Source organism: Aaosphaeria arxii (assembly GCF_010015735.1).
Source record: "Aaosphaeria arxii CBS 175.79 unplaced genomic scaffold BU24scaffold_2, whole genome shotgun sequence".
NCBI lineage: Eukaryota > Fungi > Ascomycota > Dothideomycetes > Pleosporales > Aaosphaeria > Aaosphaeria arxii.
Window position 1 is genome coordinate 1,265,569 of NW_022983475.1, and position 23,375 is coordinate 1,288,943.

The 23,375-nt window shown below is 51.7% G+C and overlaps 10 protein-coding genes and 1 non-coding gene across 11 annotated transcripts; 5 read left to right on the top strand and 6 right to left on the bottom strand.

Annotated features, from left to right (window-relative positions):
• Positions 1-1,949: 1,949 nt before the first annotated feature.
• Positions 1,950-2,889, top strand: BU24DRAFT_418530 (uncharacterized protein). Its single transcript, XM_033527004.1, has one exon. The coding sequence runs from the start codon at positions 1,961-1,963 to the stop codon at positions 2,639-2,641; it is 681 nt and encodes a 226-aa protein (XP_033387295.1). The 5' UTR covers positions 1,950-1,960; the 3' UTR covers positions 2,642-2,889.
• A 352-nt stretch (positions 2,890-3,241) lies between these two features.
• Positions 3,242-3,345, bottom strand: BU24DRAFT_t19. The gene has a single exon. It is a non-coding gene; the product is annotated as a tRNA-Leu (tRNA).
• A 592-nt stretch (positions 3,346-3,937) lies between these two features.
• Positions 3,938-5,798, bottom strand: BU24DRAFT_340954 (uncharacterized protein; the record flags this gene model as incomplete). The annotated part of the gene is made up of 2 exons (XM_033523250.1): positions 3,938-4,756; positions 4,803-5,798. The coding sequence occupies 2 exons, from the start codon at positions 5,796-5,798 to the stop codon at positions 3,938-3,940; spliced, it is 1,815 nt and encodes a 604-aa protein (XP_033387296.1).
• A 132-nt stretch (positions 5,799-5,930) lies between these two features.
• BU24DRAFT_109332 (uncharacterized protein) lies at positions 5,931-6,693 on the top strand. The gene has a single exon (XM_033520776.1). It carries the CDS (start codon positions 6,111-6,113, stop codon positions 6,513-6,515), a length of 405 nt encoding a protein of 134 aa, XP_033387297.1. The 5' UTR covers positions 5,931-6,110; the 3' UTR covers positions 6,516-6,693.
• Positions 6,694-6,884: 191 nt separating this feature from the next.
• On the bottom strand, positions 6,885-8,994 carry BU24DRAFT_447560 (uncharacterized protein). The gene is made up of 2 exons (XM_033530829.1): positions 8,732-8,994; positions 6,885-8,631 (listed from the first exon to the last, which is right to left on the bottom strand). Exons 1-2 carry the CDS (start codon positions 8,858-8,860, stop codon positions 7,147-7,149), a joined length of 1,614 nt encoding a protein of 537 aa, XP_033387298.1. The 5' UTR covers positions 8,861-8,994; the 3' UTR covers positions 6,885-7,146.
• An 81-nt stretch (positions 8,995-9,075) lies between these two features.
• On the top strand, positions 9,076-10,574 carry BU24DRAFT_364327 (uncharacterized protein). Its single transcript, XM_033524241.1, has one exon. It carries the CDS (start codon positions 9,128-9,130, stop codon positions 10,421-10,423), a length of 1,296 nt encoding a protein of 431 aa, XP_033387299.1. The 5' UTR covers positions 9,076-9,127; the 3' UTR covers positions 10,424-10,574.
• A 78-nt stretch (positions 10,575-10,652) lies between these two features.
• BU24DRAFT_489013 (PLC-like phosphodiesterase) lies at positions 10,653-12,248 on the bottom strand (the record flags this gene model as incomplete). The annotated part of the gene is made up of 1 exon (XM_033533593.1): positions 10,653-12,248. Exon 1 carries the CDS (start codon positions 12,159-12,161, stop codon positions 10,653-10,655), a length of 1,509 nt encoding a protein of 502 aa, XP_033387300.1. The 5' UTR covers positions 12,162-12,248.
• A 177-nt stretch (positions 12,249-12,425) lies between these two features.
• Positions 12,426-15,285, bottom strand: BU24DRAFT_418533 (DHS-like NAD/FAD-binding domain-containing protein). Its single transcript, XM_033527005.1, has one exon. The coding sequence runs from the start codon at positions 14,869-14,871 to the stop codon at positions 12,748-12,750; it is 2,124 nt and encodes a 707-aa protein (XP_033387301.1). The 5' UTR covers positions 14,872-15,285; the 3' UTR covers positions 12,426-12,747.
• Positions 15,286-16,866: 1,581 nt separating this feature from the next.
• BU24DRAFT_109366 (uncharacterized protein) lies at positions 16,867-20,374 on the top strand. Its single transcript, XM_033520777.1, has 3 exons — positions 16,867-17,467; positions 17,517-17,763; positions 17,814-20,374. The coding sequence occupies exons 1-3, from the start codon at positions 16,967-16,969 to the stop codon at positions 19,982-19,984; spliced, it is 2,919 nt and encodes a 972-aa protein (XP_033387302.1). The 5' UTR covers positions 16,867-16,966; the 3' UTR covers positions 19,985-20,374.
• On the bottom strand, positions 19,908-22,180 carry BU24DRAFT_447564 (GTP-binding protein-like protein YchF). Its single transcript, XM_033530830.1, has 5 exons — positions 21,762-22,180; positions 21,626-21,697; positions 21,074-21,559; positions 20,961-20,987; positions 19,908-20,863 (listed from the first exon to the last, which is right to left on the bottom strand). The coding sequence occupies exons 1-5, from the start codon at positions 21,834-21,836 to the stop codon at positions 20,315-20,317; spliced, it is 1,209 nt and encodes a 402-aa protein (XP_033387303.1). The 5' UTR covers positions 21,837-22,180; the 3' UTR covers positions 19,908-20,314.
• A 735-nt stretch (positions 22,181-22,915) lies between these two features.
• BU24DRAFT_418537 (uncharacterized protein) lies at positions 22,916-23,362 on the top strand. Its single transcript, XM_033527006.1, has 2 exons — positions 22,916-23,031; positions 23,108-23,362. The coding sequence occupies exon 2, from the start codon at positions 23,114-23,116 to the stop codon at positions 23,324-23,326; it is 213 nt and encodes a 70-aa protein (XP_033387304.1). The 5' UTR covers positions 22,916-23,031; positions 23,108-23,113; the 3' UTR covers positions 23,327-23,362.
• The last annotated feature ends 13 nt before the right edge of the window (positions 23,363-23,375 follow it).

The following is a 23,375-nucleotide window of genomic DNA, read 5'->3' on the forward strand; positions in this document are numbered from 1 at the left end:
AAATGCGGTAATTTCGACAGGCAAGGTATATCAATGTCTGTCAAAAAGGATCTGATACCTGGCTCGGCCTAAGGTGGTTCTTGTCGGAATGAGCGATAAGAGCTGAGTGATATTCAACTTACTCGTACTCGTAGCGATGGAATGCCAAGGATGGTAAGCATATGTCCTGTATTTGTATGGCACGTACGAGTACCTTTGGCATTGCGTATCGGGGAATTCTCTCAAGGGACAGTGCACAGTAGTAATACATATTATCTATTTACCTCCTTGTTGACATGTGATGCCAACAAGACAGATAACATGCTTATATCTACCACTGCATCTCAACTTCGATGTGGTGTAGGGAATATGTCTACATCGTATGAGGACACGTCAAGGCTTTGGTATACATAGAGATAGAAGGAAATCAAAGGACCCTGATCCGGGGATGCTTGAAGGCATGGTATGGCTACTGTGGCATGTATGGGGAATATCGGGCTCTGAATCTACTATGAGGAGATGCCCACGTGCTCAAGAGGCGTGGTGTTTAGAGGATGTTGAGATAGAGGAAGAGGGTTCCTTGTAGATTAGTTACCTAGGCAGTTACCTAGGCAGCTAGTGGGCTTGCAGGGCGAAGGGAATGATGGGATCGAAGGGGAACGACGGGTTGGGAAGTAGACACTGTAGAGTAGATCAAGCAATGGGGGAAAGCCCCTCGGGGATGGCGTTTGAGATGCACGGGTGTGTCAGGAAAGATGTCATTGGAAGGTTGACGAAGGAAGAAGGGATCTGGAGGGGAACTACTGGACTGGACTGGAGTTGGAGTGAATAGATGGAGACTATGACTATGTGTGACTGCTGGACTGGATTTGGGCTGGATTGGCGGTTGAGTCGAAAACGCATTCTGGGAAACCATGAGCGTGCCTGCGTGGACCATTCTCGCACTCTGATTCGTCCATTCCGTCCCCTCCCCCCAACTTGCTACACCTCCGACAAAGCACGCGACACTTTTATCTATCATATCCACGTCCATATCCTCCTCTTCGTCTTCTTTCGCAATCTTTCCTTTTCATCTCTTATTCTCCTACCTCTCTTGTATCTACTGCTCTTCGTTTTTCAGTTTTGTTAAACCAAAAGTGGTGGCTATCTCGTCATACTCTTCACTTCCATCTATCCATTCATCGGTTTAGGTACCTGAACACCCACTCCACTCCCCATCTGGGGCCCTCAATGAACGCCAGTATACCCCGGACTACCCAACGACCCATCATGCCTCGTCCAAAGTTTCCCCCAACGCCCGCTGCCTCTACAGATATCACTGGCAAACCCAGTGCAAATGTTGGCCAATTCGATGCTTCATTTTCCCTCCCACCTGCTGCCCTAGGTAGTCGGGGAAGCGTCGACTCCTCCACTCCTTCCAATGCCTCAAATGCATCCGACTCCTCCTATCGTCCACTATCGCCTTCTTCCCCCGTCGCAAAATCCAAAACTGCCCCGGCCTCACGCAAGCGCTCATCCACCATAAAGTCCAATTCAAACTCAAATTCGAATTCGAATTCTACCTCCATCATTACCAAAGATGACTACTCCCTGCCTCCACCGCCCACGCGGTCCCGCAAGATCATCCAAATGCAACCAAAGGAATCCCAGGAGATCCCAAAGTCCCAGCCAGCCGCTGCGAACAACTCCAAGGCTGCTGCACCTGCAACGGGCGCCGCTAGCAAGAAGAAGCAGCCCGCTGCCAATACCGCTCAGGGTCGCAAGATCGCCCGCAAGACCGCACATAGCCTAATTGAAAGGCGAAGGAGATCTAAGATGAACGAGGAGTTCGGCGTGCTCAAGGATATGATCCCCGCATGCGCGGGACAAGAGATGCATAAATTAGCGATCCTGCAGGTACGTCTCATGGTCATCGTCAAGCGCGTCGCAACACTATTCCGACGACAGTGGACTAACGTGACAATAGGCCAGCATCGAATACATGCGCTATCTCGAGCAATGCGTTGCCGATCTCAAGGAGTCGCATCGCACCCGTCGAGATTCGCCCACGCCTGTTTCCCCTCGCATGTCGCAGCCACCTCCGGTCCTGAATCGTGCGAATGATATAGAAGAAGAGGAAGAAGAAGAGGACGAGGATGAAGATATGGGAGATGCAGTCTCTCCGACACATGTGGTCAATGCGCCACCCAAACAGACGTTCCAATTCGCTGAAATGTCCCCCGCCATATACCCCAGTGATCGTAGTGTACATTCTACCACTACCTCACCAAACCTCTATCCCTCAGATGTACGGAACTACTCAGCAAACGCTTCCCCAGCCATTCATCCTTCCGATCCCCATCATTACTCACTAGCCTCCTCTATTCGCTCCACCGTGACGTCTCCATCGATTCAGCCGTCTCCTGCGTTCACTGCGCAGACTCCTTTGCAAGCTCCTTTCCAGAGTCCCTTCCAGGCTGCAGCGTCGAGTAAAGGCTCTATTTCTGGGCCTTCTTCTGTTCCGTTCACTCTTACTTCTCCGGCATTGGGCCCTCAAACAGAGAGAGAAGATCATGAAGCAACCGAGGCTCTCCTAATGCTAAATACAGACCGTAGAAGCTGGGCCGAAATGAAGGAAAACGGCAAAAGAGGAATTAGTGTAAACGACCTGTTGAGCAGGTAGATCAAGATTCAGAGCGCTATCAGGCGTTTAGGGTCCGTTTGTTTCAACAACTTCACAAAATGGTTCTTGGGTTGGTGGTAGACTGCTGGATGCAGAGGCGTTGGCGGTATTCTGATTGTGTGCTTTTGCACCATTTCTCTTGTGCATGTTATGTTTCTGCTGCCAAAGATATCTTAATGGATATAGATTGCGCAAGGAAAGGGAGGTGGAAAATATGGGCTGGATTATAATACATAGGTTTCCATCAACGACGTTGTTTACGGCCCGCACAGGGTCGATTTGATTTATATGAAATGCCACCGTGACTGCGAAACACTGGAATCTTTGATATTGTACAAAATTGAAAAAAGTCTCCACTCACTAATAAGTGGGCAATCAAGTCTCAAGATGTTGACTATATTATTCTCGAAGTAGCATCACCGACGGAATGAATAAGAAAACAGAACAAGTGACGAACGGAACATGCTAAAAGATTCAACTAATTGTTCATTCATTATATTACAATGCAGACGAACCTCTAAAGAAAAAAGAGGGATGGCATCATCTATACCTCTATCTACTCCCAAGGAGCCAAAAAAAAAGCAAAAAAAGGATTGCGCATGATGAGGGTGGGATTCGAACCCACGCTGTTACCAACTGCGGTTTGAGTATGCTTTGTAAAAGCTTACCTAAACACAGCGCCTTAACCACTCGGCCACCTCACCGAGTAGACAATTACAAAATTTTACGTTGCTAAAATTCATATAACAAATTATTTTTTGAGTTGACGAACCTTTTGCTGTTCACAGGGTATGGGGGGCTAACGGTGGCATATATGGTAGCTGAGAGGGGTTTAACCCCACCTGGTAAGCTATTACTGATTTAGTGGGGGTGGGGTGTGATTGAATGGGATTTATATCGAGTTAGTCTAGCCTATTGCGGACGTGTACAAGCATTGAATTACAAACCACCGACACAGAGGGAGAGCAATGAGCCATGCAGAATCTTTAGGGATGTATGTACGATTAGATTTTATTCCTTTATGTTTCTAGTTGAATGTGAATGCTGAATTGGTGGTGCGTGTCGTCAAAATTCATGAGCAATAGAACGAACAAATCAGGGAGCATCTTGCCTTTCTCACAATGGAAGTACTGATAACTATTTCCAGTGGTGGACCTTCAAGCTTTCGAATATTTAATCTCTTCAATACATTGAGTTCTGTCATTGGGATTCGTATGTAATATATTGGCAGGTATCTGTAATGACATGCCTACGAGTACAGCTATAGAAATACACTTGAGTTTGCTTCTTTCATTCCTACGACTTTTTGCTGTCATCCTCCTGGGGATCCTTGGCCTCTCCAGTGACTATAGCCGCAACGTCCACAGTCTTGTCATCTTTCCAAGCAGGAGTCACCATACTCTTTCGCTCGTGGAAACCTGTGGCATTTAGGTAGCCCGCGACAGTTGCTCCGACCAGCATGCCACCGAAATGGCTGGCATGATCCATGGTGGTTCCCCCCTTCTTCATGGCATTGTACAGTTCCATTGCAACGAATGCGGCAAACAGAGTCTTTGGCCAGAAGCTGACCTCTGCGTTGCTAGTGTACGGGATCTTGATCTTTTCTTGGTCGGTTAGCAGACAGTACAGGGCGCTGATACCCCATATAGCTGCAGATGCACCGACAGAGTGCGCGGTGATGTTGCCACGGCCAAGGTTGGCCCAGTAGAGGGAAGCAAGCGTGCCGACAGCGCCCGCGGAGAGATATGTTCCCATGAATATGCCTCGGTCGACGAGGTCATGGCAGGCAAAGCCGACGAGGCCAAGGAACATCATATTTGCCAGAAGATGTTCGTACTGAACATGGCTGAAAACATTCAAGATGGCTTGGGCGGCACGAGGGTAGCCGGGAACATGCATGAAGTAGCGGGTCATGAAAGGCCAAAGAGGGTTGATCCTCCACATGGCGCAGACGAAGACATTGGTGGCAATGAGTCCAACGATAGTGGCAGTGGTCAAGCTGACTTCTGGAATCAGGCGGTACTCAGCGGCGGGTGGGTCATAGTAGTGGGCAAAACCGTAACTCAAGACACAGAGGGCGAACACAAATGCCGTCATTGGGGCCAATCGTTGCAGCTAGATCCTTTAGTCGAGATCGTCAATTACATGGAACGATACATACCAATGTGGTTTTGGACAACATGTCTTCGACAGACTTGAACGGAGTCTCTGCCTTCTTCTGATAGTACTCCGCCATCTCCTTCCTGCGACTGACCTGTTCTCTTCCGAAAACGTCCACGTAGGTCGACTGACCGGGCTTCATCAAAGCAGTACCGCGAGGCGTACGCACCCACTCGCCAGTCGCAAGCATCTTCTCTTCCTCGGCCTCCTTTTGATCCTGCTCTTCTGCTTTTTTCGCCATGGCCTCTAACCGTTCCTCTCGCTTTCGTTTGACGTTCCGCTCGAATTCAGAAGGCCCAACTCGAAGGATTCCCATCCTCTTCTCCGCTTGATCATGTTGCTCCTCAAGCTGCCTCTGCTGATCGCGCCATATACGGGCAGGGTCGTTGTATTTCGAATCTGCGTTCTCGGGATCCGCGAGCCACATCTCATACGATATGCGATTCGCCTCCTTCTCTGCCCATTCTTCTGCCGCCCGTGCCTCGTCTATAGGATATTGTTTCCGTAACCAAGCCAGTGCCTTAACAGCCATGCTGTGAGTGACTGAATCGTACCGACGCCCGAGATTATCGACGCCATAGTCTGCCAGACTTCCGGAGGTCCGACGGTGATGTATTATCCGCAACACATGGTTTCCTTCCTCTACCGAGATATTGGGGCCAAAAATCGCGGTTATTCTTCTCCTGTCTGCATTGCCGCCTGGTAGAGGTCCTATGCGGATTGCGCGGGTTTTGGGAGCGGTGGGTTTCGATGTAAGAGGCGTTTCATTTGAATTAACCTTGGCGGAACATCGAAGGCTGGAGGATATCGAGCGACAAGACTGGCTAGGGCCTTCGAATTTCAACGAAGACAGTATGCTAGGTCGACTGCACGGAGAGGTAGGCGTCCGCTGCACGCATATTTGGCGCGAGAATGAACGTGGTATAAGATTCCACCGGTTAACGATTGAGGAAGTGGTTGGCCGTAGAGCAGCGCATGATGGCCTTACAAAGGCCATCGGCAGAGCATTGCTCATCGCAGTGACAATGTCGATAGCGACAATATACAAAAAAGAAGAAGAAACTATGAGTACATTACATGAGTGATTGGCGATCGATGATCGGATGACATAGATCAATTAACTTTCGTCTACAAAGATTTGGCGTGCATCGCACAGACCAGGTCGGAGCTCTGAGACATCCCCGCCATGAACTAATCAATGATTTGTACTGAACCTCATAACCAAGACAAGTTGAGCGTCAACTTCGAGGTCGCAGATTAGATCGAACCGAAAGTCTGAACAAATACAAGAACTGCCTTATTATACACAATGTCTGCCGAATCCGTACCAATATCGGCCGCCCGGTTCGCCTCCGCCCTCAATGACCTCCCAGTATCAGCCCTACACGCCAAAGTCCAAGAGATCCGCAATTCAATAGCCCACCTCGAGCTTTCAAACACCGAACTTGAGAAGTACGTGCGAGAGGAGGATGACAAGGACTGCTATGAAGCACTCATGGAAAACAAGGAGGTGATTAAGAGAATGGAAGAGCGGATTGAATTAGTGAAGAGGGAGATTGTCGAAGTGCGCGGTCTACCTTTTGAGCCCGAGAAGGCGAATACAACGGCGGGTACAGGACAGAACGGGGGCGATGGCTCATCACCCACTACTCGAGCCAGCGGGGAGCAGAATGGCACCTCAGAAGAGCCAGGGGAAGAGGGCGTATTCCTATGAGTGCTCCAGGCTCTGGATTATAGCTTATGCAGGCAACGTAAAGCATGTCTGCAAGATCATCCGGCCCGAAAGACCTGAAAGATCACGCTGAGGGCAGTGGGACAAACTTCATTGTTGGCTCTATACAGCATTATATCACTAGGCAGCCCGTCGGACTGGATGAACCCGAATTGGAGGCCCTGGTATCTCGTGACAGACAATCAAGGCAACCGGATGAGTGCAAAGCCAAAGACGGAATAGCACAACATAGAAAGGCCTTTCATCTACCCGCTCCAGATACAGGAAAAGCTGATTCGTAAGGCATGCTCTGACGAACAGGCCATGGAGGGGATCATGTGCATAAGCAGTCATCGCACATGGTGCAGTATAGCAGAAGCTGTCAAGCCTATTATAGTTGCTTGAAATCCAATTTATTGGTATACCATAGGTTCCTCAAATACCAGCCTTTTAAGAACGATATACATGAATATCTATGCAGTGGCCAAGTCAAATTGTGCAAAGTTCATAACAGCATCTTGCACGTCTCATGTTCATCACAAAACGCCGTCCATGATGGCTCCAACCTGTCTACATCGTGCCCCTACCTCAGACACTAACTCTCGTGCCTTGTTATGAATGCAAACTAAATCATTTATTCATATACACTCAAATCCAAAGGAACACTACTTCCTCTTCCAGCTCTGTATCTCTTTGCTGAGCCTGTGAACTCTCGGGGCTTAGGAAGTTGTGCTTCGTCTTGAAATCTCCATCTCAAATCATGGACAGGGGTGAAAGTCGATTTATGACCCGACCCAGCTCCCGACCCTGAAGTGCCAGATCCGCCTCTGCCTCCGCCATTTGTAAGTGTGTACGAGCTAGGATCCAGCATCGATCGCGTGGATGTTTGCGTTGCTGTACGGCTCGGTGGTGGAGACGAACTTGGGGGAGGGGGTGGGGCAGGCGCGCTTGGTGCAGACGGGGGTAACGATGCTGGTGGTGGAGGGGGTGGTGCTGAAGGTGTACGGCCAAATGCATTGCGTGCCGCCTGTTCAGCAAGAGAGGTACTATGGCCGTTTGTAGAAGCTTTGGGTGGAGGTGGAGCGGGTGCTGCGGGAGGCTTCGCAGGTGCATTGCTGTACTTGTATGGATCGTAATCGTCGTCTTCGGAATCTGCTCTTGGTGGAGGTGCTGATGGGGGTGGGGGAGGCGGTGGTGTGGAGCGAGATGGCGGTAGTCGAGGAGCAGACGCTGTCGGAGGCGGTGGTGGAGGAGGTGGCGGCGGCACAGAAGAAGGAGTAGGGGTTGATGTCGTTGTGACTGGGTTTGGTCGGTGGTGTATGGGGGGAGCAGTTATTGCTGTATGAGCCAGCGGCCGAGTAGGCGGTGGAGGTGCCTGAGAAGGAGGTGGAGGAGGTGGAGCTGGCGGTGCGGCCCCGGGAACTGGTGGAGGTCGGGCTGGAGACGCTGGAGGGGCGGGTGCTAGACCAGATGGTTTTCGAGATGATGGAGGTGGCATAGGGGGTTTCTTTCCAATCGGAGGAGGTGGCTTTGGCTTCCCTGAGAGCTCAGGCAGCGAGTGTGTTGATGCAATTGATGAAGGCCTGAGGTTGTTACGTAGTGCCGAGATCGATGGGTTCGGTGGTGGTGGACGATTTCCAGGAACAGGCGGTGGTATTCCAGGTGGTGCTCCTGGGGGCGCTCCTGGAGGTGCTGGAGGTGCTCCTGGGGGTTTTGGTGCAGCTCCTCGTGGCAGCTGAGGTGCAGAGCCTCGTGAAGATTCAGGATCTGAGAGATATGGCGACTTGCTATCCGCTCCTGTGTTCACGCCTCCAGCCTTCCTCAACTTCGGCATCCCTCCCGCAAACAACCCTCCCAGCTGTGGTGCTGCACTCACTGCAGCTGCTCCGTCGCTTGATCCTCCTCCTGTATCGCTGTTGCTTCTTGCTCGTCCAGGGGCGGGCGGCGCGAGGCCTGAGGGTGGAGCTGGTGGCCGTCCCATGCCAGGTACAGGCGGCGCACCTCCAATCGGTGGCCCGCTTGGTCCATCAGATACCTTTCCTATCTGTGGCGCTGATCGATCGTTGACTTGGACCTTTTTCAACTTTGCTCCTCCGTGAATCTCTCCAAGAAGTGCACCCTATGACATATTAGCTTGGGCTCATTGGCAAACACGCCAGCTTTAGAAATTCGCATTGCAGTTCGCACTGATCTGATGCGAGGAAAGAAAATAAACGTACTCGTCCGGCTCCGCTCTTTGGTTTCCCTCCAGGTGCTCCTTTCCCGGGCATTGGAGGGGGCGGTGGTGGTCCTCCAGCTCCTCGACCCATGGGCGGCATGGGCGGAGGGGGAGGAGGTGGAGGAGGCATGGTGATGTGTGAGGTCGCAGTCGTGCGCAATAATCAATCCGACTCTTTCTGCGAAGAATGCGTCCTCGATATAGGTAGTCCTGCTGCCTACAACGCTCCGGATCGGTGGTGCGTGAGGTGTCGTGTACTTGGAGTACTTCGGCTTCTTTGACGTTCGGTCAGAGTCGCCCATGCCACGCCAAGCTAAGCGTTCCCAAGCCACGCAGAAGCGTCGTCACAACCTCAACCTCGAGCGACCAACGCATTCACCGACTCTGCGTCGCCACTATGAAGTCCAATATTCGCCCAATGCGTGCCCCGTCGCGGCCCATCTGCCAATTGTGCGATTACATTTCACGACAGCCAGGATACCGACGTTCTCTCATCGCTACCGCAGCCATCAAAGCACGCTCCATCCAGCGACCACAATCTACAAAGCAAAATGTTGCATTCCCGACAGCGCCGAGGAGGCAATTCTGGACTGGTCATAAATTGCAAGAGCAGGAACTAGAGATTGAACATCCACGGAGAACAGCAGAGAATTCAGTGTCTCTAAATGCCAGACTACAAAAAGTGGAAGAGCAAATCGCCTATATCAAGGATTCGCCCAAGGTGGAGGGAGAAGAGGTCATCCTAGAGGTTTTCCATGCGCTGCAAGCCATAGCGGAACAGGCAATCGAAATTCGATCAGGGCAACCCCAGCGAGCAAAACTCAACTTGCGCCAGAGTTCGGCAGGCGCCATATTGTCCCTCAATGCAGACGACAGCCCAAGCAGCGGTGCACGCCGGAAAAGGAGCACACAAGCATCCGACAACCTCCCTTCCCCGAAGTACATCTCCGAACTCGCGGTCGATCTTGTGAAACATCCCAAAGTTTTCATCTCCCCCAGCGTCCTCGAAGCCTTTGTCGACCTCCACAAATTGATCGGCCGGCCACAGGCCATCCCCGAGATCCTCCACCTGTACGCCCACAAGCCAATCCCTGAACTTGGATCCTCCCCACCAAAATTCTTGACGCCATCGCCCAAAGGCTACAAACAAGCCGTACCAGCACCCATTGCCGAGAAGGCATTGTCCATCGCAATCGACGCAAAGGATCTGTCTCTCGCTCTCAGCGTAATCGACTACACATACTGCGCACCAGCATGGCGATCGTATAAGCTCGTGACGAAAGTGCTGCCTCCCAGCATTGTAGCGACAATAACACCCGTGGCGTTGTACATGATCGCCAACGAAATGTCCTTTTACTCCGGATACATCGACCCCTGGACCTTCAAGGTGTACGCATTCATGGGACTCTTCACCTACGCAACATGCACAGGCACGTTGGGATTCGTCGCTATGACCACCGCAAATGACCACTTTGATCGAGTGGTCTGGAGACCCGGTATGCCGCTGTTCGACCGATGGGTGCGGGAGGATGAGCGTGCGGCTTTGGACAAGATAGCCGGCGCGTGGGGATTCAAGGAGAGCTGGAAGCGTGGCGATGAGGAGGGTGAGGACTGGGAGGGTCTGAGACAGTGGATCCTGCTCAGAGATATGATCCTCGACAAGCCGGACCTCATGCCTGGTATGAACGCGTAGTCAAGCATCGTGTGATTGATAATTGCTTTCGCTTCTCCAGTGTCCATACTGTTAACTAGAGTGTTATCAACAGTGTTACTATATCAATGTATCATAAGTTAGTATATGCGGATGTCTTCCCATATATCAAAACCTTCTACATGTAAACTCCCTAGAAATATGCTTCATGATATACAACTCTTCCCCCGACCTCTTACCAACCTCACAGCATCACCATACATACACACCTCTACATCTTCCCCACAACCCCCATATTCAACCCAACAATCAACCTCACGAGATCCCAATCCCCCCCATCCCCAACATTATCCATAACCACGACGCCCGCGCCTCCATCCCCCTCCCGCAACCTCCTCCTCACTCCCCCCTCATCCCCACCCTCACCCAACCCCATCTCCCCACAAACCCACTCCTCCACCCCCCTATTCACCACCTTCGCAATCTTCTCTGGCCAGCACCCGACGTTCCAGAAGTTGCTGCCGCTCAGGAAATTCAGGTACAACGGCCCGGGGGGAACAGGGTTCGCCGCGTCGGTCGTGACGCCCGGGATGAATGCTGTGGCGGCCGCCGAGCGCGCGAGGTGCGATGTGCTGTGTGTGAGCTTATCCGGGATCTGTGTCGGCTGCATGATCTCGCAGTAGTCTTGGACGCAGAAGGGGCCGTGGAGGGCGTGCGTGGAGTTGTGAGGCCAGGAGGTGGCGTCGAGGCCGAGGGGGAGCGGTGTCGTTGCTGTGGCGTGTGTGGTGTCGTCTGAGGAGGAGGACGGTAGGTCGAAGCGGCGGATGAGGACGAGTTTGCCGCGGACGTCCCCGAGGTACGGCATTGTGGGCTCGATGTGCCATTTCTCGCGGTTGGGGCCGATGTAGTGCTTGGAGAGGATCTGGGATACGTGTGCATCGGTGGAGCTGCCGACGCCTTCACGCTTCAGGGATATCAGGATTGTTTCGCTGGGGTGCTGGGAGAGGAACTCGTAGCAGGTGCTCAGGATTGGGGTGAGGTATTTGGGTCCTGTGAGGCTGACCGGGAAGGCGCCGTGTACGAGGTAGAGGTCCTTGTTTCGGTCTGGATCGCTGGCGTGGACGGGTTGCACGCGGATGTCGAGGAAGCGGATGCCGTTTTCCAGTTGGGCTTTTACGCCTACAACTTGACATCTCACGGATGGGAGGGCCCGGTAGTAGGTGTGAGAGTTGTGGGTTCCGGGGATGCTGAGTGCTGATAGAGGTAGCTCTGATGGTAGTTTCGACATCCATGTTGCTGGATCGTGTAGGTGGTTGGCGTGAATGGTTACTTGTGCTTTTGGTGTTGTTGGATGATAGAGTGCAGTGAGACTAGTTGATGGATTTGGCGTGAGAGGTGTTAGAAGGTGTGATGATTTCTGCGTGTATGTTGGATTTATATCGATCCGGAAACGTTCGCTTTTGTCGTTCTCGATGGTCAATCGATACATGATGGTTGATAGTTGTGCAGAGGATCCATGTTCGTGTCCAGGCTCATTTTGAGCATCCAACGAATAGGAGTCGCATGGAGACAGGGTAATTTCTGTATTTTTTTGATTGAAGGACTTGGAATGCTGTTCGATTGCATTTGAAGTGGGAGCCGGCAACGTCGTGGTGGTCGGTGCAAAGGAAAATGCGCTGGCTCTTGATTGCTTTGAATCTGGGTCTTCAAAAGCTTCAACCGTCTTGATCGTTATATCGGCAGATGTGAGGTTGCGAACAGCAAATATAGGCGGTGCCATGACGCCGCACTACAGACAGGCGTAAGGTGAATTTTCAAAGTTCACAGTCCAATGCGTATCCCAAATCAGCTCAACGGACAATTATCAAAATCTGACTTCTTGTCGGAACGTTCCTGGATCCTGGTTCAAGCTTTGCTCATGATTGGATGCCAAGATACTTTCCTATTTGAGTTAAAGCGTTTCAACCTCCAACCTACGCGTACATTGTAAACAATCCAGCAAGCATCACACAAGATAGAATGCCGGTTCAGATTTACCGCATGTCATAAGATGGGTTCAATTATTCACCAACACACTAAATCAAAGGTTCCAAAGTCTGTGTATTGGTAGTGACTACAAGCAGTTTCAACAGCTACTAAGGAGACCATCTTTGGCATCCTCATTCCCATGTAGCGTCTCAACTATCAGGGGCGGCGTGTCGATTATGCAGACACACATTGGAACAGAAATGAATAGAAAATAATGTAAAGCCTGTCCACGTAAAGGACCGAGGTCCCAGGAGGCTAGAAACGCCAGTAATGCATGAGGTTGCGATATTTACTTTCCTGCGTATTGCAACCAATTCCACAGCGCCTAGAAATGCAAACTAACAAAGTATATCTCGCGTAAAATGAGGGACAGCGCCTGTCGGATGTTCTATTTCATCCCTGCGCGAACTCGCGGTGGAGGGTCTGGAATCATTCGCGTCCCAATCCTCGGTGGGCTTTGCGGGCGACGTGAAGGGCTCAACATCAGGTCTCGTGGGTGAAAAAAGATAAGCAGAGTTGTTACGTGGGTCTGCAGTGGGGAGATCGAGCATAGTCTCTCGCGCCGTAGGTTTCCAAGCAGTCACTTTCCCCGATTTTGGTGTCATCGGCTCAGGCAGGGAAGTACTGCAGACGGTTTCGTGGATCTCCTTGATAGGCTTGTTCTCCTTCTTAGCTGGGTCATACGAGATGAACTTTGAGGCTTTGCCTGCAATAGATGACTTCAATGCCGTAGTGGAAGACTTGGAAACGGCAAACTGGCTGGTAATCTTCGGATTCTCGTTCGCTTGCTTTGCCTTGCTCTTGGGGGCCCGTTTCTTTTGCGGCTTCGACACTGCTTTCGGTTTGGCAGCCTTTGAGATCGCTGTCTGTCCGCCTCCAGATTTCCTTTTTGTACCTTGTTTCTTGGAAGGGGTGGAAGGTGGATCCACAGCTTCGAGTTTGATCGCGCGTTGAGGCCCCATACGCGGACTTTGGCCAGGCGTTAATTGTCCTTGAATCATATCGACAGCTCCTAGCTTCTTTGGCGTGCAAGCGACGGAAGACGGAATCATGACATCAGCCCTCTGTTGCTGTTTCTTGGACTCTACCTCGTTATCAGAGACCACCTTGAACTCGACCGGAGGCTGATCCCATTTACGCATATTGGCCTTTTCTGCAACGTCATCACACGGTCCCTTGACAATGATGTCCCAGCTATTCGACAAATCCTTTCCTAGAGGCTCGGGGTCGTTGTTGATCCAGATCGCGACGCCGTCGCGTCGATCGCGTACGGTAGCGCACATTTCACGCGCGATACGCCGCACTCCCGGGACCTTGAGAGTGGTTCCGGCGACAATAACGGCATCAGGGCGCGTACGAAGATCGGCACTCACACATGAACCGATAGCTTCGTCGTCGGGGTTGTGTTCGTTGTATAACACCATTCGGGGTCGAAGGCGACCAATTCCATGACTTCGCTTCTCAGCGACTGCACGCACTGCATCATTTTCTTGGCAATGGCCACAAGCTGGAGGAGTGGGACCATTGAATTTCTCTGCATCGAAGTTGGAGAGTGCAGAGCATTTGGAACAGACCATATGGTCAAGTCCGCCATGCAGCTGGACTGTCTTTGGCCAAGGACCTTTCTTTGGTAGAGGAACCTGTGTTTTCAGAGGAGGGATGGATGCGTCAATGCCGTCGACATTCTGGGAGTAGAGGCGAAGTAGCCTGCCTTCCTGGGCGAGCGTCGCGAGAAGATGGTGAAATGCAGTGGGCTGCGCCTTCTTTGTCTCGTGGGACAGGGACCGGACCATGTCGTGAAAGGTGGATGTGGACGTGTCATCCGAGTAAACAGACGCGTCAAAGAGGTCCTTACCAGAGGACTTGAGTTTGTGCTGCTTGCGAAGGGAATTGAAGAGGCCGCCAGCCGAACGGAAGTCGGGAATGCCAGCAGAGACGGAAATGCCAGCACCCGCAATCACAACAATCTTTCGCTTCTTATTCAAAACATCCATGAGTCGCTTCAATTGCGCGTCATCAGCCGTGGCACTGGCCAGATCAAGTCGTTCTGTGGTGCGTTGTTTTGGTTCGGCAACCTTTCTCTTCTTCCGGGGCGGGCCATCGTTGTCACTCGAGGGGGGAGTGGTAGCCATGGCTCGGGGGGCGGGCGAGGATTTGGCCGAGGACTGCTGGGAGGCCAAAGGGGAGGGATACAGGCGGTCCAAATGTGCTGGGGGTGTAGGCGACCTGCTCAACGTCGATAAACCAGAGTCTGAGGAAGCCGACGAAGGTGCGGGACTGGGTGCAATGCTGGGTGCACAGCTCGCGATCGAGCTGAGCGGTGAAGATGCGTCCTGAGCCATCGCGTTCGGTAACTGCGACGATTCCATGGCAGGAGGATCGGGGTCGGGGGCAGGAGCGTCGCTGGCTACCTCATTGTTCGACTTGCTTGAATGTAAGCCGATAAAGCTGAAAAATCGCATGAGGCGCGTGGATGGTGAGAGAAGGGCCTTGGGATGCGGTGGTGGAGGTGGAGGTGGAGGTGGAGGTGGTGAGAATGGTTTGTTGTGTTGTTAAGGATTGAGGTGGAGAAAGGAATCGGTGATGATGTTGATTGGCGCCGTTGGCCCTGCTTTAGTGGCTTTCGCTCTTCAATTTGACAGTCGGGCAAGGAGACACATTGACGTGCAACATAAATGAGCGATGCAGGACAACCGAAAGCGACAGTTGCGCGCGTCAAGGAGCAGACGCACAGTCGCGATATAGGGGAATGGAGAGGAGGTTGGGGGTGGTGGTGGTGGTGGTGGTGGTGGATGGAGGTGAAAGAAGGAGGAAGGGAGGGTGAGCGGATGAGGAGAGAGAGAGAGAGTAGGAAGGGAAGAGGCGGAGGCTTATTCGGTGCGAGCGGGTAGGTGAGGAGAAAACCATCAAGAACGGAAGTGAAGAGGGAGGGCAGACAGAGGGCAAAGGGCCAAGCTAGCATTACTCTCTCTCCGCTTCCACTACTACACTACTACCAACAACCAACAACCACTACTATTCTCCTCAACCGTGGCAGATGGAACCAAAACCAAAACAAAGCCAGCGATTCAAGCCGGTGGCACTACTACCACTACTACCACTACCACCTTCCAGCAATTACTTCTTCGTTCCCAAGACTGATTGCGCAAACCATGCAAATGATATATGCTATGCATATGGCTTTGAATATGTCATGCAGGCACATTCTCCATGTCTAGCCATTATGAAACGAAGCTGATGACGATTCTGATGCTTTATTCACTTGTCATAATAACTAAGTTAGCAGTGTTATATTGTAGTCAGCAGCTTTGAACCAAGAGTTATGTGACACCTGGGGAGGGAGACATGGTGGTAATAATAAGCACGCACGCCGACGCGTCTTGACATTGTTGTGCCTGTCAAGCTGTGAGCTGTAACCAACTACTCCGTAACTAACCAGGTACATACGCAGGTTTCCTACGAGTACACGGTAGTTACAATACTCGTACCAGTACGAAGTATATCCGGGTAGTCAACGATTCCCATTGTTTTGATTGATCCCTTCCCCAAAGATGCCGACACGGCACGATCGATGCCCACCCGTCATGAGGGTCTTTGCACGGCGCGTGATGATCTGGGAGGCGGTCAACAGTTTGCCAGTACCACTGCACCAGGGCGTCTTGGTCCTTCGGCTTCCATGACTTCTACCGCGGGCACGACGGATTGTTTTGGTATTCTGGCGGGCACTTCGCCTACACCGTTTCCCCTCTGCTCTCTCAGCATGCTTTCTGTCATCCGAGCGAACAGCCCACACAAGACACTATGTCCATCCCAACCAACTCCGAAGGGCGAAATGTATTTTCCGTTTGTGCGCGCTCGATAAGAACGCTCTGGTTTTCAATCAATTGCGTTTTCTCTAGCAATCGCTGGTCATGACGCGCAAATACATCACATAACGTTCATTACTTTGTCGCATGCACGGATTGAAGCAAGGTGCGAAATTCACCATCTTGCTACGTGGACCTGCTTGGTGGTTTTGTTGGTATGAAGAGTTGCTGCGGTCAGAGGGTGAGACTCGAGACTGAGAGGGTTCGAAGGTTTGATGGTTGACTTCCCGAGTCACTGAACGGTGGGAGTTGCGCGCGCGGGATGTTGATAGATGGACGAAAGGGGGTTAGTGCCAGATCGCTTACTCCCGCGCCAATTGCAGCCCCAGTCTGGCCTATTCCTATTCCTACGTCCCTACAGTCCCGTCTGTGCAGTCAGTCACTCACTCAGTCAGTTCCTCACATTGTATTGTGTCTTACCTGGTCCGCGTGTCTTACTTATCACCACCAATCTCAACTATCCCTTCCCTCATCTACCTATATCTACCTAAAACCCCCTCCCAACAGGCTGCATTGCGGCTCTGCTTTCATTGTCGACAGTGCCGGCTTTGTCTGTGCAGTCTTTTCTTTTACTTTCTGGTGCCTCGGCCAGTGCATCTTTTGCGCGTCTCATGTTTCGTGATTTTTCCTCTTTATGATACCCGTCTCTTTTCCGTCATCTTTTCTTTCCCATTCTAGCTGTTGCTAGAGCATGCCATATATCATGGAAGAGCAGTCGTATAATATGGACGTCGATGATCTCTTCGGAGACTCGGAGCAGGTCGCCCCTTTGACAATCGCCGCCCCTCCTTTGAAAGGCTTGACCCGCCGTCTAGATGAACTCAGCGCAAGCGGGTGTTGTCTGAAGTTAACCTGGTCAAAGAGTGGTTGCGTGGCCTACATCACTCCGGATGGTCTTTCAGTAAAGTTGCGAGTCTTCTCGCGTGACCCTGCCACAGGGAAATGGGATCTCGGGAAGGAGGCAACGCTTGATGTCCCACGTCAAGATGACTTTCAGTTCGTTCATCTCTCCTGGAGCCACCTGGGAAATGATATTGCGGTCGTTGACGCTGCAGGTCATGTTGCAATACTCACCTGCACAACTGCTATGGACCGCATGTCCCTCATGCGCGCTGACGTATCTCCCTCCGATACGGAGATGGATGCTGTCGTTGGTATGCATTGGCTTGCTCTACTTCCTTACGAGCAGAAGGTGAGGCTCCCATCGTTCGACCTACATACATTCGTGCTAATTCTCGTAGAACAACATCGTATGGTCAGCAAAAGCAAAGGGCGGAAATTGGCATTTCCAGATGGCTAACCACAGGTTCAAAGACGCCCATCACCCGATTGAGTCCAAGGCTGCATTGGTTTATCTCAGAAGAAATGGTGAATTACGGCTACGGTTTCAGCAGCCAGATAACAGCTGGCACGAATCCGGCGCTTCACTCGGGCCTCTAGTCTCCATCCGGGAATCCTTCACTCATGCTGCTTTCGCGTCGAACAATGGTAAGTACAATGTTGTTACACCTTGGCCGATGTTTGCTAATGTATACAAGACGACACATTGCTTCTGGCTGCGCATGATATTTCCGGTCGGCTGCACCTTTATCGAGTTGAGACGAAATGGAATTATCAGCCGCCACAGCCTGGACAGCCACCAAAACCTTTGGACAGACCTGAGGTCACTGTGACATTGATCAGTATTGAGGACCAATGTTATCCCGTCAGCGCGGCTTCTGTTACTGGTGACCTCACGAGCAGTCCTGATTCCAAAATTAGAATACCCGCTCAGCTCACACACCTCAACTTTCTCCCCATCACACCAGAGCAGAATGACGGCACATTGCCGACTATCCAGGCTATCTTCTGCACCCCTCCTAATCCCGTGTCGTTCGATCAATCAGAACAACCGCAGAACCCCTTCAGCATTATCGTCAAGTGGGAAATTCATCATGTACAGCAGAACCAACTTCATTCGAGCCTAGACAACGTAACTTCCAAGAAAAAGAGTGTTAGCTCAGTCCCTGCACGCGAGGCATTCAAGTGTGAGCGACTACCTGACACGATGCTCCATGCTGTTGTTCTTTCCTTTATGCCTTTGTGGTATAACATGATCCTATCGTTCTGTTTCAGTGATGGGATGATCGAGTTCAGAAAGCGAGCTACGATGCAATCCATCTCGCCCGACTACAATACCGACATGGTTACAACTCTACCTCAGGCAGGATTCGTATTCTCATCCCTGGACCCGTCTCTTCATTACACATTATCGCCTAACCACTGCATAGCTGCCTGTATGCAGCAAGACGGCTCTATCAAGCTCCGTTCAGCCGAATACACCTATGGATCCCTCGCCCTAGACGACGATGATCCAAAGCACTCGGCCGCACTTGCGGCGATAGTGCTGCAGTTCTCCTCCACAGCCAACCAATACTTCTCAAGCGACGACATATTCGCCATACTGGGCGAGCTATCAGAGAAGCGAAAGCGCGACTTCGTTTGTCTCATGTTCCAAGGCCTCAACGTCAACATCGACTGCGGCATCGATGATTCCTCGAACAACCATCTCATCCTCCTGGGACGATCTCCCTTCTTCGTCAAGACCCTGAGCGCTGCGCATCTCCTCGGCCTCCAGGGCACCGTCCACCGCAGCTTACCCAGCAAGATCGCCTGGACGATCCTCAACATCAAATACATGACCCAAATCCTGACGACCATCGCCCGCATGCACGGCCAAATCGACAAGAACCCTCTCCGCCCAGAGGTCGTCCCCCAATTCATCGGCATCGGCCGCTGGATCATGCACTTCATGGTATACTTCATCGACGAGATCATGGCGCTGGGCTACAAGCTCCGCAGCATCCCGCCCAACGAATTCACCGCGAAGGCCCTCGAATCCGCCGTGACGGAGCTCCACAAACCCGCCATCCTCATCCTCCTTTCCTCCTTCCCGCGCCTCATGATGAAGCTCTGGAGCCAACCCCTAAACTGGGTCATGAAGACCGCCTACACGTACACCAACTCGTCGTCGAACCTCGAGATCCGCAAGATCTACAGCCCGCTCCACCAGGCCATCACCGAGGGCCCCCTCCCGGACTGGCGCCTCCTCGACAGCCTGCTCAGCGAGGCCACACAGCTCGTCCGCGCGTGCTACAAGCGCGCAAACCTCTCCGAGCAGGCGCGCAACGAGGCAGAGCGCGAGCTCATACTGGGCCGCGTCCCGGACGTTCTCGTCCCCGCCGCGAGACGCCTCCTCACGGACTTCCTCTTCGACGAGAAGCAGCAGCCCCACGGCGCACTGCTCGACCGCTTCGACGTCGCGAAGGTCATGTTCTTCGATACCACCTGGCTCGGCTTCCAGGAGTCGAAGCATGCGAAGGCGTACTTCGACACGCATATCGTCGACGTCTGCCAGAAGGTCGTCCTGAGGGGTACGGGCGCACAGCAGCATCCCGCCGGGAATCAGAACGGCTCAGCAGCGACGGCGGGCAGGGGCAGAAGCGATAGCGTGGGCGGTGGAAAAGGAGGCGAGGGCGGAGACGAGAAGGAGAAAAGGAGGAAGAGTCTGCTGAGGAGGTGCGTGCGGTGCGGGAGCTATATGGATGACGTTACGCAGGGTATGCCGGGTTACTCGATGCATCATGTTAGCTGGCTGATTGGCGTCGCGAAGCATTGTGTCTGTGGAAACGCTTGGATGTTGGTGGAGGAGAATATGAAGGGGAAGTGAAAGTAGTAGTAGCATCGTTCAGTACAGTGCATACAGAGAGTAAAGATGAATGCAAAAATTCGACTACTGGTTTTCTCTCCAACCATCACGGCAGAAGCATGCGCATAAATCCAATAGTGGGATATCTTAGTGAATTCGATTTGTTTTTTTTTAAATCTATATCCATCCCATCTCATCTCATCTTAATGCGTGCAGAGTATGTGCTTTTAATTTGGTGGAACACTTCCGAGACGGCGTAACAAGTTAAGACAGCTATTTCTAGATTCTGTCGTGCTTCGGTATCGTAGCTCATGATGTATCGAGCGTGGGTTCGTCTTGTGGTCAAGACAATTAACCCTTGGCGGCACCGGCCTTGATGAGTAGGATATCACCGTCCTCGACGACGTAGTCCTTGCCCTTGGTCATAACCTTACCCTTGGCTTTGACCGCCGCTTCGTCACCCTCCTCTTTCAGCACGTTGTAGTTGTACACAATGACCTGGATGAATGTCTTCTCGAAGTCACCGTGGATGACACCAGCGGCTTGCGGTGCCTTGGTGCCGTTCCGTAGCGTCCACTGCCTGACCTCATCGGTTCCGGTTGTGAAGAAGCTACCTAAGTTCAAGGCCTTGCGCATAGTGATGACGACCTTGGGAAGGGCAGATTTGGCGCCAACGGTCTTCTGCTCTTCTAGAGATTCCTCCTCGGTCAGAGCACCGAGGCGCTCCTCATAGGAGACGGAGATGGGGATGATGGGGTCACCCTCTGCGTGCTCCTTCACCCATTGGGCGATCTTGGGAAGATGCTTGTTCTTCTGGCGGACATAGTCCTTCTCGCTGAGGTTGACGAGGTAGACGACAGGCTTAGCGGTAAGAAGGAAAAGAGGGTTGATGACCTCGACCTTGTAAAGAGTCAGCGGGATGCTTCGTATGATCTCAATGAAGCAAAACGGAGGAAAATTTTAATGCAAATCAGATTTCGGACGTCTTTTCATTTACCACGGCGTTACTCGGGTTTTCAAAGAGCTGGGATTAGAGAGCAATCGCTCTTTATCATCTTTTTGGGGCAGGAGAGCAAGCAAAGCAAGAGAAAGATGTTGTCGGCAACGTACCTCCTTGGGTGTCCAGTTGTTCTTGCGAACATCCTTTCCGGACTTGAGCAACTCGAGGATCTTCTCCACGGTCGCAAGCTCCTCCTTCATCTTCTTCATCTCCAAGCTCTGGCCACCCCTTCGGGTGTCCTTGACGAGCTTCTCGTGCGACTTCTCAACGAACTCAATATCCTTGATTCGGAGCTCCTCGCTGATGATGTCCAAATCACGGATAGGGTCGACATCACCCTCGACGTGGATGATCTCAGCGTCGTCGAAGCATCGAACAACCTGGAAGATGGCATCGACAGCTCGGATGTGAGACAAGAAGGCATTTCCAAGACCAGCGCCCGTTGAAGCACCGCGCGTAAGACCGGCAATATCGTAGACAGTCAAGTTGGCGGGCACAACGGACTTGGGCTTGTAGTGCTCGACTAACCAGTCGAATCGCTCATCGGGAACGATGACGCGAGCTTCTTCGGGGTCGATGGTAGCGTAAGGGAAGTTCTGCTTCCTTTAGCATGTGTGCAGGAGGTGCATGGTGAAAATTTTTTGTAATTGCGGGCGACATACGGCAGGGTTACCAAGATGGCATTTGGTGATAGCCTGGAAGAGGGTTGACTTTCCCACGTTCGCAAGGCCAACCTGGCGACTACTGTTAGATGTGAGAAGACACGACAATAACAGGTTGTGATGGATAGCTACTCACGATTCCACTCTTCAAGCTGTTTCCAGGCCTTCCGAGAAGGACCTTCTCCTCCTTGACAGCTTTCTTGGGAGGCATCTTCTTTGATTTTGCGTAGCCGCGGACTGAAGTAACAGCGACGGAGACGCGAAAAAGATGTGCGGAGGTGGAGTGAAAGGTGGAGGAAAATTCGCAGGCAGTGCTTGCTGCTGGACGGAGAAGAAGGGGTATCAAAGAAGGAAAAGAATGGGGAGAAAGCCTTGTGGGCGGAATGATGAAGGTGGGGTGGTTGAGAGGATGACTGCAGAACGAGTCCCCTCTCTGTCTTGTAAAGAAATGTTGGTTGGGTGTGTGTGTGTGTGGTGGGTGGTTGGTTGGTGGGTGGCAGGTGTGCCTTGCTTTTTGGGAAGGGAAGGAAAGGGCACGCAGCCACTCACTGCCTGCAGCTTCCTTAATAACTACTCGTAGGGGAAAGGAAACTTACTAAATCGCCCTCTGCATGCGAATTTTTCAATGAGTGCGCTTTGACCCACGGTAAACGAGTCACGTGAACATAAATGACCGTGCAGGTGGACCATTTCCAAGCTAAACCACAATCGGATATCAACTTCACCAACATCCAATTGTTCTATACTGAATACACCGCTCCGCCAGGAAGCAGACAGGTCAATGCGTGAATAGCCAGGCAGACATTATCTTAGCGGTGCCATGTTTCGTTCAGTAACAAGACTGCAGTAGGGGAATTTTGAAACCCAATTTTACATCAGATAGGATATATGTAGGTACCGTTTGCCCATAAATACATAGGTATATAGCAATGTGGATTGTAGTATGCGAATACTAGTAAACGAATTTAGAACCCTGAAACAGATTAGATAGTATATAGATATGCAAACAGTGTTCGGGTTGGCAGCATATGACTTGCGGAAAACCGTGTATGCTTGACATTGTAGTATACAATTGTTAGAAAGATAATAGACAGTGTGGCCAGGCAGACAACGTTCGGACCGCAGCGTGTGACTTGCAGTGTGTGAATTTTGAGAAGTGAATGGCGGTATGCAAACGCGGCGCACCAATGACTACGCAAGCACCCAACCACAGGTAGGGCAGTATAAGAGAACCTCTGAACCGCCCTCTGGCGTCTTCTCCTCAACATCACCAAACTACTCAATACCATACTCGATTTTCTTCCTCGCGGATATCCAAAATCAACTGTCAACCCAACTTCTAACTCGACTACCAACCTCTTATCATACTCCCAACCCTCCTCAAGTTGGTCTATCCAAGTCATCCAGTAAGTTATTGTCGGACTCCAGAAGCTACTCTTGAACATGAAACAACCAACTTGAGCAATGAACTGAAGCCCCTAGGCAAGAATGTGCACTCAGGTATGGGTGTCCTACAGGTGCGGCTGCCGGGCCAAAACCGAGTTCAAACAATGTGATCGCCTCTACGATCGACAGTCCAATCTACAGTGCAGTCAGACAGCTGCCGCAGAAACCGAATCCCGCAACTACTGTTCCTACCACCTCCCCAAGGAAGACAAAGCTACCTGGGAGTACACGGGCCGAGTTGCTTCCAAGCCTTGATGGAGAAGTCCACATCGGAATATAGGGTTGACCAACGTCTCTGAAAGTA